Source organism: Dreissena polymorpha, chromosome 5 (assembly GCF_020536995.1).
Source record: "Dreissena polymorpha isolate Duluth1 chromosome 5, UMN_Dpol_1.0, whole genome shotgun sequence".
In the NCBI taxonomy this organism is placed as follows: Eukaryota; Metazoa; Mollusca; class Bivalvia; order Myida; family Dreissenidae; genus Dreissena; species Dreissena polymorpha.
Window position 1 is genome coordinate 113,979,280 of NC_068359.1, and position 16,889 is coordinate 113,996,168.

General features: G+C 37.9%; 3 protein-coding genes across 4 annotated transcripts in view; 2 read left to right on the forward strand and 1 right to left on the reverse strand.

Annotated features, from left to right (window-relative positions):
• LOC127832372 (RNA-binding protein 5-like) overlaps positions 1–6,203 on the forward strand; it is a 37,497-nt gene extending 31,294 nt beyond the window's left edge. For both annotated transcript variants that reach the window (XM_052357809.1, XM_052357808.1), the window contains exons 20-23: positions 1,440–1,661; positions 2,135–2,286; positions 2,903–3,029; positions 5,240–6,203. In XM_052357809.1, the coding sequence (XP_052213769.1) occupies positions 1,440–1,661; positions 2,135–2,286; positions 2,903–3,029; positions 5,240–5,365 (627 nt within the window). In that variant the 3' untranslated portion in view covers positions 5,366–6,203. The remainder of the gene's footprint in view (positions 1–1,439; positions 1,662–2,134; positions 2,287–2,902; positions 3,030–5,239) is intronic.
• A 2,681-nt stretch (positions 6,204–8,884) lies between these two features.
• Positions 8,885–12,922, forward strand: LOC127832375 (fibrinogen C domain-containing protein 1-A-like). Its single transcript, XM_052357814.1, has 6 exons — positions 8,885–9,129; positions 9,707–9,797; positions 10,941–11,077; positions 11,399–11,495; positions 11,820–11,984; positions 12,567–12,922. The coding sequence occupies exons 1-6, from the start codon at positions 9,013–9,015 to the stop codon at positions 12,812–12,814; spliced, it is 855 nt and encodes a 284-aa protein (XP_052213774.1). The 5' UTR covers positions 8,885–9,012; the 3' UTR covers positions 12,815–12,922.
• A 1,712-nt stretch (positions 12,923–14,634) lies between these two features.
• LOC127881087 (heme-binding protein 2-like) lies at positions 14,635–16,366 on the reverse strand. The gene is made up of 3 exons (XM_052428715.1): positions 16,268–16,366; positions 15,722–15,851; positions 14,635–15,155 (listed from the first exon to the last, which is right to left on the reverse strand). The coding sequence occupies exons 1-3, from the start codon at positions 16,349–16,351 to the stop codon at positions 14,803–14,805; spliced, it is 567 nt and encodes a 188-aa protein (XP_052284675.1). The 5' UTR covers positions 16,352–16,366; the 3' UTR covers positions 14,635–14,802.
• Positions 16,367–16,889: the final 523 nt, after the last annotated feature.

Below are 16,889 nucleotides of genomic sequence, written 5' to 3' on the forward strand. Positions count from 1 at the left end.
TTAAGAAAACGGACTTGGAATGGGTCAAAATGTGTATCTGAGTGGTATGGGTTTAATATTTGTAGCGAGGCTGTTTTCGGAGAAAACCCGAGCTATTGTCATAGCCAGCTTGTCCGCCGTAGGCGTCCTGCTAAAACCTTAACATTGGCTCTAAAATCAAAGTGCTTCCACCTACAACTTTGAAACTTCATATGTAGATGCACCTTGATGAGTTCTACATGCCACACCCATTTTTGGGTCACTAGGTCAAAGGTCAAGGTCACTGTGACCTCTAATATCAAACTTTAACATAGGCTCTAAAATCAAAGTTCTTCCACCTACAACTTTGAAACTTTATATGTAGTTGCACCTTGATGCAGTGATTTTTTTTTGCCAAAAATTACCACCGATTTTCAGCTGCTTCCCAATCGCAAATTTCCATGTTTTTTTCCCAAAAATCTGACCAAAATTTCCCAAAAAAAGCCCAATTTCCCCCCCCCCCCCCCCCCCCCCCCCCCCAAAAAAATTTTTTTTTTTTTTTAAGTCTCTTATTACTTAATTATGATTTCTCAACTCTAGATCTCAACTTTATTTTTTTAAACATCCTACAAAATATACACTTTAATTTAGTCTTTTTTGTCATAAATAATTCCCAAATTTGCCACTTTTATTGATTTAAAAAAAATCCCAGTTTGATTAGACTCCTTTTCCCAAAATGGCTAGAAAACCCTTTGAACATGCTCTTAAAAACAATATTAATTATGTTACTTATAATAATATTTTAATGCTTAATTTTTCCCAATATCATGGTTTATTGCGTTATATTTCCCAATTTCACAGTTTATCGCGCTAATTTTCCCAATTCAAATGGCACCGGCTGTAACAAATAAAAACAAAAAAAATCACTGTGATGAGTTCTACATGCCACATCCATTTTTGGGTCACTAGGTCAAAGGTCAAGGTCACTGTGACCTCTAATATAAAACTTTAACAAAAACCTTTACATTGCCTCTAAAATCAAAGTGCTTCCACCTACAACTTTGAAACTTCTTATGTAGATGCACCTTGATGAGTTCTACTACGCCACACCCATTTGGGGTCACTAGGTCAAAGGTAAAGGTCACTGTGACCTCTAAAAAAAAAATATTTTTTCTGACAAGCTTTAGCAGCAGAGCTGGCACCCGTTATGCGGTGTTCTTGTTAAAATCTAAGGTGTTAGAACTTGTTTCATTTGACTTGTTGAGTATATAGTTGGTTAGAGTAACATTATATAAGTCATACATTAATAGTCATACTTGATAACAATCTAAAATTTGTATTGACCAATTTAGAGTATTTTATTGTTAAAATTGGCTTTAAATACTGATTGTATATTGTCAAATATTTTATAATGAATATGAATATTGATAAACCTTTTGGCCAATCAATATTGAAGAGTCTTGTCCATTTCGTACCCCCAGGGAGGCAGTGAGTCGATGAAGGCAGGTGAGAAGTCCCGTCTGGGCCTGGTGGCCTCGTATGGAGGGGACTCAGACGACGAGGAAGAGGAGGACGGGGGGTCAGGGGCCCTGGATGAGACCAAACTGCTGGACACCAACAAGATGGCCTGTCTGCTGTGTAAGAGACAGTTCCACAGCACCGACCTGCTCATGAGGCACTCACAGATGTCAGACCTGCATAAGGTATGGGGAAAAGATCAACAGAATATAGGAATTTTGTCTTTGAATATGCATGAACAAGGTATGGGCCAAGGACTTGTAGAAGATGTGATTTTTTATTGAGTCTATATGCCGTTAGGAAATGCATTGAAAATGCTGGTTGAGTGGTGAAAACCAATCAATTTAACTAATTGCTAGGACATGAACATGTAAATGCACATAATATTTCGTCACAACACACAAAAGTAAGAATAGGTCTGTTGCAGTCAATGTATAAGTAACTAGTGTTAAAAAACAATTGATGTTCACATTTGTATTTATTTGATCCATATACATTTTGTGGTACAGTAATGATTTAAAGTATATTATATATATCACAACAGGCTTAATCTAGGTTAATGCAAAAAAAGAAGGTTCAATTATGTTCAATGGTAGAATACTGACATCAAGCACATGTACACAATAAAACAGATATATAATTTTCATTTGTTTTTCAGCAAAATCTTGAGAAGCTCCGTCAAAGTCGTGGCCAGTCGTCCCCAGGAGGCACCTCGGGTATGCAGTATAGGGACAGGGCAAAGGAGAGACGAGAGAAGATAGGATCCCAGGCCCCACCCGCTAAGAAACGACCACCACCACCCGCTGAACCGTACGCCATTGTTATCAATTACTATGATATGAGCCTCCTACTAAAACAAACTGGGCTTAATGCATGGGTGTAATTCCAATCCCAGATTAGCCTTTTCATATTTCTTTTTGAAACTTGAAACATGGATAGATGGCAAAATGGAGATTATGCACGTTATTTCATTTTGTTCCTAAGTCAAGAATTCTGGTTGCTCTGGCAACAAGTAGACTAGAAATATTGCTGGAAATGGTGGAGTTTCACCGGTAGGGGACCATATTGCTTGGCAATAGTCTTGTTCTGCTTTAGTTTAAAATATAAGAAGTAAGCAATATATGGTGTAATGGTTACTGAAAGCTTTATAGGAAATAAGTTGTCTTGAGGAAAACAATCAAGTCTTAATTTTATCTTTTGAGCAATCATCCTGTTAATTATTTGACATTTGTACATGTTTTTTTCTCAATGGCCCTATGAATGTAATACAAATGGATCATAAGTACGAGTAAAAAACATGTGCATCACTTCATGTCACTGGGTTTATGTTAGGACGATCTTACTGGCTCGGTCTATCTTGTTCATCTAGCAGTTGGTGTTTTTGAAGTGAGAAAGTTTCATAAGGTTGTGTACATTAACATTGTAGGGTGGAGCAGCCCACGAGGGCAGGTATTACAGAGGACAATATTGGCAACAAGCTGCTACAGAAGATGGGCTGGTCTGCAGGCCAGGGACTGGGCAAGGGGGGACAGGGCATTGTCAGCCCTATAGAGGTATGTAGTATCCTGTAGAGCCCTTGTGTTCTGTGTGACAGGTTTTATGTTAAGTTGATAATGAACCCCATCAGGACACTGTTGTACTGCTACTTGCACAATTCTTAAGTAAACCCACAGTTAAATTTTGAGAATACTTCTAGGTAATATAATTGTATTGTTGTGTGTGTATAATTAGTGCATTGATAAATTAATAATTAAAATGGCAGAGTTAATTGTGTTCGACAGATTTTTAAAATACCATTTCAAATTAAAGTTTGTTTCAATTAGAAGTTTATGAATCAGCGAATGTTTTGTATCAATATTACAGCGTATGGTTCTTAATGTTTAATGAAATAATGCTTTAACCAAAAATGATGGTCAAATCTAAGTAAACTGGAAATGGCGCGGCAGAGGCCGACGCGTATCCCCACGCCGCATGTTTGACCCAGGGGGCACCCCAGGGTTGATAATGGGACCATGCATAGTTGAGATTGACCGTTTTGTCATAAGATATGTTCAGTATCAATTTGAAGTAAGTCGGTGTAGAAATGAAGAATTTATAGTAAAAGGCAATTTTGGGAGGGCGTGGTTTTTATGTGGGCAAGTGCGCCCCAGGGTTGGTTATGGGGCCATGCATAATTGAGATTGACTGTTTTGTCATAAGAAATGTTCAGTATCACTTTGAAGTAAATCAGTGTAGAAATTTAGAAGTTATAGTAAAAGGCAATTTTGGGTGGGCGTTGTCTATGTGGGCGGGGGCGCCCCAGGGTTGGTAATGGGGCCATACATAGTTGAGATTGACCGTATTGTGTCATAAGAGATGTTCAGTATCAATTTGAAGTAAATGGGTGAAGAAATGAAGAAGTTAATGTAAAATAACATTAAAAAATGAGTGAAAATCTCTGACCTGGCCCCACCCCAACCCCCATAACTTTTGACCCAGAGGTCAGATCAAAATTCCAAATACTGCAAGGTCGCACATATGCTCATAGCTACCATGTGTGTAAGTTTCAAGGTTCTAGTGCTTATAGTGTAGGAGGAGATAGTGGCCAGGACGGACGGACGGACAGATGGCTGAGATAACCACAATATAATACATGTAATAACAATTGTTTTCTTATATGTCTATAAAGAGACTTGTTCAGGAAGAACTTTGCTTAATGCATGTGGGTTAAGTGACATTCCAGATAAGCCTGTACAGTCCACATAGGCTAATCAGGAACGACGCTTTGCCTAAACTGGATTTTTTGCTTAAAAACAAACTTCCTTTCAATGAAAATGTCCAAGTCTGTGTGAACTTCTTAGGTTAATCAAGAATTTAGCTGTAACGATTCGGTTGAATGTTAAAAAAAACGGTTCAACGCTGCCGATTCGTTTTCGATACCAATACAGCAAATTTAGATTCGATTCACTGCAATCCCAATTGATCCGCATTTTAAACCTTACTTTTCAAATCCGTCGTCTAAACTTTCTTGCCATTTGTAATACGTCTTGTCAATAGCCAATATGGCATCCAATAAATGAATGAATATCATGCTGAGCTTTACATCAGCCGGTAAAATTACTTCTTCAACCATGCTGAAAGACGCACCGTCAAAATTAAAAGTATGGGATCATTTCGGATTTGGCGAAGGTTCTGATGTGTTTTATCGACGTAAGTTACCCTAAATCTGGAAGCACTACAAATTTGAAGCAACATTTAAAGAGAAAACGCTTGGTTGATATTTCAGATGTGATTTGAATAACCTACATTTTGATAACAGAAAGTTACTGTTACTTAATTATACCCATGTGATGTTTTGATCTCATTTTTTCCCTCAATACATGGTGTGTTTTACTAAATTGGGTGCATTCTGTTAAGAAGTCAACTGGAAGTTGTTTATATACTTACATGGGTTTTTTGTTGTTTTTTCTGTTAAACACATACGATACATTGTGCGTTTGGTGTTATTTAAGAATAACTCAACAGGTAGTTAATAACAAATACCAAATATATTAATTCATGCCCTTGACAAACCAAACATGAAACAGTTTGCAAAATAAGCAGCAAATAGTTTAATTTGAATGGAATCGAAAATAATCGAATCGGACCATTTGGTATCGAAATCGAATCGAACGATGGGTGAATCGTTACAGCTCTAATCAAGAACAACACTACACACATGCATTAAGTCCGTTTGACCAGAGCAAGGTTCCATTTAGTTTAATAAGTTAATTCTGACATTCAGGCTGAAAGAAGGAGTCAGAGTGCTGGACTAGGGATGCGAGGGGCCAAGGTGCAGATTGAGGACACTGATAACTACAAGTCTGCACTGAAGAAAACACTTTTTGCAAGATACAGCGAACTGGAATGAACACACATCTATCACTGTAGGATTTGTTACTTTCTGGTCTTGATACATTGACATGTTAGAATTGCTGTTACGAAGGACCGTGATGTGATGGTTCAACAAACCTTGTGCCGAAGATATCACCTACTGTATTCAAGAACAGCAGATGTCATCAATACCAAGAACAATGGCTATAGTGTATAGGGAGCATGAAATACTTTTCTGCTCTGTCAAAGGTAAAATAGGTGTCAAGACCTAACCCTGTATGATTCGTGATGGACCAATAGCAAGAGCTGATCTGGTCTGTGAGGGACAATAGGAGTTTGTTGAAGGATTAAAGGAAATTATTAGTTTTGTCTTGTTGAAAAGGAACTTCAATGAGTTAATTTTGAGTTATCTTAATAGGCTTGTAATGTTGTTAACACCAGCACTATGTTTAATTTTCTAATAATGATTTGTAAGGCACCCTTTTTAGTTTTGACTGATAACTTGACATTTTAGACACCTCTTTTAAAGTTGAGGACAAAACAAAAAAGTATCACAGCTGTCCATCTAGTATGAAGTCTAATGCCCTCAGAGTTTGTGGAGTGTTACACTGACATTGCATGTGTTTTTATGCTGAATGTTCTTGTAAATGTGTTATGTTACAGTATAACTGTATGTATATAGAATTGTGTTTATTATAATTTGTAATTGATTTTATGAGTGGGAACAGATTGTTTGAGACTTAGAATCATGGTTTATTTAAAAAACATGTCTTTTCTGAAAACAGAGTTAGATGTACTTTTTATATATGTTGATATAAAATGGCACTTTTTGATCTGTTAGTTATTTGAATAACTGAAATAAATATGCAACAACGTGTTTTTGTTGGTATTTCCTCGTGTCAACAGTTGAAATACAAGATGACGTTTCTTCTTCAAGCACGACATACCAGTAACCTTAAATATTACCTCTGCATATTACCTGGATTTCTTGTTTTTAAATGTGCAGATTTTAATTCTTATGTTAGTTGATAATATCTACTAAATTCAGAAATAATAACTTAAACTTGTTCACCCTATTTGTTCTCTCCTCTCACTCTCTTGAAACGATTGATGCCATGTCCAGTATTTATTGTGTACCTTCTCTCTCAATGAGTGGTCAACAACGATTCTTTGAATATTAATTTGTTCCTAACATCTTCAGACAAATTGAAACTATTGCTTTTTGTACTTTTATTAAAGCGGGTATATACGATTTTTTATATGTGTTTAATTGTAATATATTGATAAAATATGTTACAATAACACAAAATAGGCAAGAAAAATTATACATTAAAGCCGAATTTCATAAAATGCAGCAAAGACAAATTAGTGCCCCGAGCCGATAGTGACGTACATATTTTCCTACAATAACCGAAGCATTCGTCTTTGTATTAGGATCGGAGATAGTGTTCGTGTGTCGTATGAATAGATACCGTTGCAGAATTTCAAATAAACCGTTAAACTAAGTTTAGATGCACATCGTACATGTATGGTATACATGCTGGCGAATTCGGCTGTACAGCCGTTTTCAATTTCAGAATTAAATATCTGGCTTATTTCGCATTTTTTGACACATGTTCTTCTTAACTTTTATGTTAATTTATATTGAAATATATATATAATAAGTTTTTTACACAGTTTATATAAATTCATAAATATTTGACTAAATCGTATATACCCGCTTTAAGTGCCATTTCCAGTATTTAATTGCGTACTCTGTAAGAAGTCGCCCCCTGCCGAGAAAAAAATGAAAACTTCGATACAAAATGAAATAATTCACAAGCCTCTTTCTGAGTGTTATCTGGCAGCTGATTCTGCATAAAATTGCAAGTGTGTTATTAAAATATTTAGCAACATGTGAAACACAATTTGTTTTGTGTGTATTGTTCTTCCCTGATGCCCACGACAAAGATGAATGTGAAAAACGTCAAGCAAAGGTTTATATAATACGATAAATAATGTAACTATGTAGACATTTTTCAATGCATATAAACAATCGATGATGTATAAATTGTAATGACAGATGTAAAAGGCAAAGAAAATTCTAGAAAAATAGAGCAACTATAGAAGGTATGTATGATTAATTTTATGACACAAAGGTAATGCGTTTTATTGCATTTAAGTAACGGTACGCTATGAATAATATTTGTAAAAGGTTCTTAAAACAACACCAAACCAAACACCAATCATAAGTTTAAATTCCAAGTTTGTGAGATAATGACATTAAATGTTTGAAATTGATAGAAGTTATCATATTCGTACTTGATGTATTTCTTGGCATCTGCTATGCTTGGAATGCATTTATAAGTTTATTAAGTATAGCTTTATAAACAAAATAACATTATTTATCTATAGCAGATTTTGTTAAATATAGGATTTTTTTTCTTATAAATGTAAGGAAAAGATTGTCCAGGTAACTTTTCATTTATAATTCCTTTAGATAGATGCAATTGCCAGAATAAGTGTTCTCAATTTTCCTCTTCGTTTGCAAAAAGAACATAATGGATCATCAGTAATTTTCCTTTTATTCAAAAGACTATTTGTCCAAAGTATCATCTATATTATTCTGTATTGGAACCACTGAACCTTTACATCATTAGTTATTAAAAAAGGTAACTCAAATATGCAATACCATTCTTTTTCATTAATTGTGGCATTATTTTCATTGATTGTGGCATTCCGTTAGACATATACATGTGGATAATTGTGTATTGTAACCATCGGGACGTGTATTGAACACACATTTATTTGTTGGAGAAATGCACCATTTTTACTTCGAACATTCATAATTAAGATTTTACTAGCATGGATTTTTATGCACAGGAAGGCAATTAGACATTAGTGTCACGTATAAAGGTGTGCATTACTTGACTCTGATACAAATGCTGTGCGTATGTGTTCCGTGAGCAACTTGTGTCCTCACAAGATAGAACACAATAAACTCTGTATTCTTGATAAAAGGCACTCCACGAATTAGTACATTTTTCTTGGTATGTCTTACAACTGCACAGTGTCTAGCAAGAATGGATAACATAACTATTTTAAAATAGTACGTAAATGCGTTCAGGCGTTGGGATATTACAAGTGTGAGTATGGGATAGCTTTAAGGGGCCAACACGTGACTACTGTATATAAACGTGAGCAGAGATTCCACCGACTTGAAGTGTATAAACGATGACTGAACAAGTTGCATTTTATGTTTCCGATTGTTGAGTGTGTATATTATATCATAAAAAGGCTGGTGAACTTTCGTTGATTATCTTGTCACAATATACAAAGTTGAGTGTTAATATTCGTGATAAAAATGTAATCACACACTGTTCCATGCTAAAACAAACAATTTCACGTCTGCATTTAATCTCGTCAGGTCTGTGAACTGACATAAATGGACCACCAGCACATTTGAAGGTGGTTATCTTGTCACCCTGTGGGTTAAATATCGCACCGGTCCATAGAAACAAAAGAATGAACGAACCTTTCTGTGACAGATACCGATAAAGACCATAAACTCTCTTCACATTTACACATATACGGAGCAATTGAGTCGAAGAATAAATTTTCAAAAAAATAAGCGAAAAAAACAAAACATCCAAGTTTTTTTTACATATTTTTTTTTATTTCTAAGGTTGTGTTTTTCATTACGACATGCGGACCGTACTGCTGTGTTTTGTTGGTCTTCTGCTGCGGCCGATGGCAGCCCAGACTACACAGGCCTCTTCCGTGGACGAACTGAAGAATATGTTGCTAGGGTTACAGAACCAGGTCAGTGCTTATAGTCATGATCCCAAACGATGCTTTGTTATGTATTTGGTTGAATAATTATTGCACGAGAATGTAGTTATAAACGGAACAATGGTACTTGTAACATGTAAACTAAATCATTACTTCTATTTACCATTTTTCAGTAGTAATTATTTTATCGTAACTATTTAAATGTTTATACATGAATTTAGCTGTGCATTTAATCTGTAGCGTTGAAAGGGGGCACACAATAAACAGTGTCAAATTTAGAATAATATTCGAGTTCATAGAGTGCAATCTGTATAGGCTTTTTGTTGTCCGACCTGGGATCCGTACAGATCTACGTGCGTGTCGCCACATATTTACATTTGCAGTCCGCACAGGCCTATTTTGGACTACATTTTCCGCCTAAAAGGGATTTTTGCTTCGAAGATATTTGTATTAAACAAAAAATGTCATAACAGCGGAGTGTAGTCCTTGATAAGTCTGTTTGAACTGAAAAGGCTAATCTGGGATGACACTTAATGAACATGCATTAAGCTCCATTTTCCCTGAGCGAGACTCATATATTTTTATGCAACCATCGGCTCTTTGCTAGGTTGCCGCCATTCACAGCACGTTGCTAACCCAACAGACCATGAGTATCAGTGACGTCTGCAGAGTGATAGGAGGCGCAACAGCCATACAAGGTACGAGTCTGAGCTGCTCCACATATTTGTTAGCCCATTTATGCCTAGTGGACTATTCCATCCTTCTTAATTGGATCAATTTATTTCTAAAATTATGGATGTCTAGTATATTTATTTCTATATTTAAAATAGGTCTTACAGAAATTCCTTTAAGCAATTATGCGGCGTCTCATCTAGGTCTACGCTATTTGCCAAGGCCTTCTTTCTAGACGCTAGGCATAAATGGGTTAAATAGACATGGGCCTATAACAATACAAGCGTACTGGGTCTCATTTTACTCCATTAAGTGTTCTTTATGGAACATGATTCAAAGATATCGTTACAACACACACACATATAATCAGCCCAACGAAGTACACAATAAATATAATTTCAAAATCCTTGGTGTTTGTAACATAAAATTCGTTGCCATACATGTAATTTAATATTTTTATAGTACTAGTAACTCGAAACGTTTTCGCATGCCAATACATAATATACCGTCCCTTTTTAATCCGCCTGAGCAAGAAGTATTCAGGTTGAGCAATTGTCAGTCTATGCCCGGCGTAAGTCGTCGTATGTCGTGTGATATCAAATTTATCAATCTTCAGCTCGTTACCACTCTAAAGGCCAATTTATCTTGATGAAATTCGTCAGAATTGTTATATTGAGATTTTATCGGCCAAATACTTGTTTGTATCTTCTGCTTTAAACAACTAGGTCACCAGGTTATATCTTAGGACAAATTTTTGCTTCTCTGAAAACCTCATGCATTAATGGCTCAATCTTTATAAAACTTTGTCAGAATTTTTATTTTAACAATATATAGACCAAGATCGAATTTGACTCGAGTGTGTCCGAAAGCTAGGTCATCGAATCTTAGATAAAACATATTGGCACTACCGAAGCCATATTTATGACAAAATCGTTATAAAACATATAATCTCGGTCAAGTAAACAAAGTCCCCAGGTAAAGTTTGCGAACAATGGTCCACATTATGCTCTTTAGGGCAATCATGGTCTCTTGTTTATTCAAACGATGTACTGTAATTAAATTTCCCTGTTTTTTTATAGTTGAGACAACTATACCAAAAATCGCTCGTTAAGAGTTACCCTGAATCTCGAATGAACAGCGATACTTTTTATTTGCGCCATGCATTGCAGGTCCCGCGGATCCCATTGACTGCGTGGATGTGAAGGAGCAAGGAAACAGCACCTCGGGCGTCTATGTGGTGAAGCCGAACGGAGAGTCGAAACTTCCGGTTTACTGCGACATGACGACTGACGGTGGTGGCTGGCTGGTAACGCATTGATCGCTGATGAAACTTTATTCTGTATTTTTACGGAACGATTAAATGCTTTGATGGTAATTCTAGCCATTTAAAAAATTCAGATGCAAACTAGGGAATGCTTTGTTATGTTTATATTTCCTTGACATACGCGTGCATTGCAATTATAAGACTCTGAAGAGTTCATAGATTATATACTCGTGTACAAGATATGCCGTTTACACTTGATCACGTAATGAATTGTCATACACTTACATATGCGTGTCGTTTAGTTCGGAAAATAATTCAGTTATCTCATAGAATCGATTAACGTGTGTCCAATACGTTTTTCAGGTGATCCAGCGGCGTCAGGACGGATCACAGGACTTCTACAAATCATATGCTGAGTATGAACAGGGCTTCGGTAACCTCACTGGAGAATTCTATCTAGGTATGCTTCCTGACTGGCTTTAACTAAGGTGTTACTTGCGATATAAGGAGCACTCAACTGATCTTCAATATTATGAACACTCACATCGAAAAACTTACTGAGGCAGCCTTGTAGTGCTAGATACTTATTGTTGATTATAATCTTAAATAAAAAGACTCTATTAAGCAAAACTTTCCTTATTGAAGCTATTCAGACTGAATAATGCCATAATTCGTCAGGCAACCGTAACATGAGCGCCCTCACGCGGCAGATCTAATTCCCACCATTGTGACAAATATCATATCGTTCACAATTCGCCATACTACTGACGTCATCTTCTCCTAGGCAACCGCCATATCAGCGCCCTCACGCGGCAGGGACACTACGAGTTGCGAGTGGAACTAGAGGACTTCAAGGGCGTCTCTAAGTTCGCCCACTACAGCTCGTTCTCCGTGGGCGACAGTGCCAGCAAATACACCCTGCACGTGGACGGCTACAACGGGACCGCGGGTAAGGTTCGGTAAAACAACGGAACGCGGGTAAGGTTTTAGTAAAACAACGGGATCGCGGGTAAAGTTCGGTGAAACAACGAAACCGCGGGTAAGGTAAGGTAAAATAACTGGACTGGGGGAAAGGTTCGGTAAAAGCAATACGAAATTTTTCTATTTTACCTGAAGCTTCGACCTATACTTGACACATCTGCAGCTGTTTCGGCGTCGTTGTAACGTTTTGTGAAGACAATATTTCAGTATGAGTAATGTAAGTAGTAGGCATAAAGTTCGATCCCCTGCATACCAGTAATTACTACTTATGCACTTAAGATGCCCTGTACGAGCAGTATACCCTCACGGATAAAGAAACAATTAACGTTTTAATAGTACGGATGATAAGGTCAATCTCCGACAAAATGCAATGTTTAAGGAAACAAATCTGCCTTACAACGCTATTTGAATACTAGTAGCTAAATCACTTGCGTAATTACTAACTTCGCACATTCAGTGTTCATGTAATTCAAATAATTGTATTTTTGCTGTTTACGGTACATTGATTGAAAAAGGGCGTTGATGTGATTGATGGCGTCTTTCTTTTCAGGAGACTCGCTCAAGTTCGACCACGACGGCCACAAGTTCTCCACGGCCGACCAGGACAACGACGGCACTGACAGCGTTAAGTGCGCCGAGAAACATCATGGCGGCTACTGGTACTCGGCCTGCTTCAAGAGCAACCTGAACGGCAAGTGGGGCGTGCCCGGAGAGCAGGGCATTGTCTATGGCTCCTTCAAGGACTGGCAGATTTACGTGCTCAAGAAATCAGAGATGAAGATACGGCGTGTCAAGTAGACGTCCAGCGCGCCCGCGTGCTTGGGTGAAAATAATGATTTTGTTTAAAGACGATACATTTACTACCGTCATGAACATGAACTTCTTAAGAGCGTGTTTTTTCGACTATTTTGTTTTTGTATAGCAATTTCTATCCAACTCTTAGAACGGTTTTAGACGTTGATGCTATTTTAGCAACGCAGTATTCATTATCTATACTCATCCAGTATTATTCTGCTAAAATGATGATCTGACAGCAGAACGAAATATTCGTGCGTTCTGGAATAAGTACAAGAGGCCCATGGTGGCCCTGAACAGTTCAAGGACACTAAAAACCGCAGACCTGACACGATAATCAAACTTAACCCAGATTCAAACATGGTATTCATAATATCTGGATAAAAATGCTGACCAAGTTTCATCAAGATTAAATCATATTAAATATATGACCTGGTGACCTAGCTTTTAAACGAATCTACCCGGTACTCCAGGACTAGCATAGATATTGGCCTGACAACAATCTGACCAAGTTTCATCAAGCTTGAGTCATCAAGCTTGACACTCGATTGACTTCACGGTTGGCCTGATAACAATCTGACCAAGTTTCATCAAGCTCGAGTCATCCTGCGTGACACTAGATTGACTTCACGGTTGGCCTGACAACAATCTGACCAAGTTTCATCAAACTCGAGTCATCCTGCGTGACACTAGATTGACTTCACGGTTGGCCTGACAACAATCTGACCAAGTTTCATCAAGCTCGAGTCATCAAGCTTGACACTAGATTGACTTCACGGTTGGCCTGACAACAATCTGACCAAGTTTCATCAAGCTCGAGTCATCCTGCTTGACACTAGATTGACTTCACGGTTGGCCTGACTACAATCTGACCAAGTTTCATCAAGCTCGAGTCATCCTGCTTGACACTAGATTGACTTCAAGGTTGGCCTGACAACAATCTTACCAAGTTTCATCAAGCTCGAGTCATCAAGCTTGACACTAGATTGACTTCACGGTTGGCCTGAATACAATCTGACCAAGTTTCATCAAGCTCGAGTCATCAAGCTTGACACTAGATTGACTTCACGGTTAGCCTGATTACAATCTGACCAAGTTTCATCAGGCTCGAGTCATCCTGCTTGACACTAGATTGACTTCACGGTTGGCCTGACAACAATCTGACCAAGTTTCATAAAGCTCGAGTCATCCTGCTTGACACTAGATTGACTTCACGGTTGGCCTGACTACAATCTGACCAAGTTTCATCAAGCTCGAGTCATCCTGCTTGACACTAGATTGACTTCACGGTTGGCCTGACTACAATCTGACCAAGTTTCATCAAGCTCGAGTCATCCAGCTTGACACTAGATTGACTTCACGGTTTTTCTAACAGTTTTCCTTGTGACATAGTTTTATACATATGATCCACTTTAGAATGCAGCCTTCCGGGGATGTATTGCCAAAATGAACATTATCACCAAATTTTTATCAAAATTAAAACATAATTGTTGCCTCAAGAGTGGTAAAAATAATTTTGTAAAATTTGCTTGACGTAGCGAAGAAAATGCATATACAAGAGAAATTAGAATGAATACATATTTAATTTATCCAGATATAACAACAATATTAACCATACATCATTGCATTTGTTCAATGCATATGTCAAAATTGTATGTACCACAAAGCAAAGTTTAAGGAAGAAATAATCAATATGTATCAACAGTATATTAACAAGTCAAGCGTATTCGCGGAAAAGTCAAATTTAACAGTAGGTTTTATGAAGTGTGACCTTTTTGTGATGCACAAAGTGATATACTGAATAATAGAACATCTTTAATATCCAAGTAACGGTATTTGAAATCAATATTTGAGTCTTCGGTCCAAGACAGCTTACGACGTATTTTACTCAAACAATGCTTCTCCCGCCCGAGAAATATCTCGATGTGACACATGTTTTTGCGATATACTTCCGTTTCGCCTTATTTTACTTCTTGGTCCGCCATGACTCATTAATCCTTTTTCACGAACCAGACCTCGTTCAGTCGGTTAAACAACTTAAAGGGGCTGTCGTACCTAGCGGTGAAATAAAACTCTTGGTGAATATTGTTATGCTTCAGCTTTTCGGACAAAACCCGTGCATGTTCGATCCACTTCTCGTCGTCAGCGAAACCTCCGAAACTGCTGGCGTAAACCGTCATTTCCGGGAAGGATTCGATGAACACATCGTTGCCCGTGGGTGCCGGCGGTGACTCCTGGTGTTTCGGCGGAACGTAAAATGACACGGTGAACGTGCTCTCGCAATTAGGCCCGGCCCCCGGGACTACGCGGGTTGCAACGGGCGCCGTCATATCTACCTTGGTTCCTGAATAATAATACAAATAAACATGTAAAAATACATATTTTTAATGAGTTTGTGTAACTTACAAACTCGTCTTTCTATTGAGAAGTTAACAAAACAGCACTGGAAATAATACCATCGCACTGGATAAAATTGTATTGTACATATTACGCAAAAGACTTGTCATGAATCAAGTATGAGGCATTTTAAATGATGAAACCCATTGAACTTATCAACCGCACTTTCATAGAATCATTATGCGTAAGGATAAAGTACACGAAATTCTTTGCATGCCCTGAACAAGTTAAGTGCGATTTTAGTATGTTTAAAGATAATATCTTGTGTTGTTAGAATAAAACAAAATGGCAGTTCAGCGGTTTAATGCCTCTATGTTCAATCCGATCCATGTTTAAACCACAGCCCTTGTTAGCGAGAATTGTTTTCCGTGCAATCCCTACTGGTCAAATTTTACATAAATTTCAATTTTGTGTTTACCCGTAAGCTTCCGTTAAGCCCCCCCCCCCCCCCTCCAGTGAAACATTCGAAATCAACCCATCTTTTTCACAAGGAAATCGACTGTTTATTCTCACCCAGCTCGTTTGCCCCCGCGATGTAGTTGAATAACCGCCAAAAGCCTGTGTTTCCCGCGCCATTCACGGACATACCCTCCACCGTGGTGCTCACCCACTTGGCGGCCGCATACTTCCGCTCCTCGTAACCCTGGCAACCAGTCAATAATCGTCGAATGCCCACGTTGTTCAAACAATTTAATTTCTATATACATGTATTATCCACAATATGAATGTCGATAAGAGCCCTATTAGTAGGATTTCTACTGTCCATAATGCGATTTATAATGATTAATTCAATTGCCTATACGAAAATTAGAAACAACCATGGCATTAGATATACAAATCGTTGTTATTGGGGTTTTACAGATAAAGAACGAGGACATTTCTTCCCCTTCGATTCAAAGTGCTGAAGTTTGTTGCGAGTATAAGTTTGACTTACATTTTACGAGAATTTCATTTGATATGAGTCATCTATAACTGCAGAAATAAGCTTTACATGTATGTGTTTTAGCTATGAACTTCGGAATTTATATGTCCAATAGTTTGGACGGCATACATACGTACATCTTTTGATTCCACCACCGTGTAGGATGGTTTCTCGCTCAGTCCCAATCCGAGGCTTCTTCCTACTGTTTTCAGGAAATTCATATTCGTTACAGATTGACCTCTAAAACAAGAATAAGGTGATACAACTATGGAAAGAAAATTATCAGTTGTGAAAGGTTTGCCATAGAGCCAGGTGTGCCATCGAGCTAAGTTTGCAATAGAGCCAGGTGTGCCATATAGGTAGGCTAGTCATAGAGCCAGGTGTGTTATATAGGTAGGCTATATGCTAGCCATATAGTAAGGAGTGCAATTTAGGTAGGCTAGTCATAGAGTCAGGTGTGTCATATAGGTAGGCTTGTCATAGAGCCAGGTGTGTCATTTAGGTAGGCTAGTAATAGAGCGAGGTGTGTCATACAGGTAGGCTCGTAATAGAGCGAGGTGTGTCATATAGGTAGGCTATTCATAGAGCCAGGTGTGCCATATAGGTGGGCTAGTCATAGAGCCAGGTGTGCCATATAGGTAGGTCAGTCATCGAGCCAGATGTGTCATAAAGGTAGGCTAGTCGTAGAGCCAGATGTGCCATATAGGTAGGCTAGTCGTAGAGCCAGGTGTGTCATATAGGCAGGCTAGTCGTAGAGCC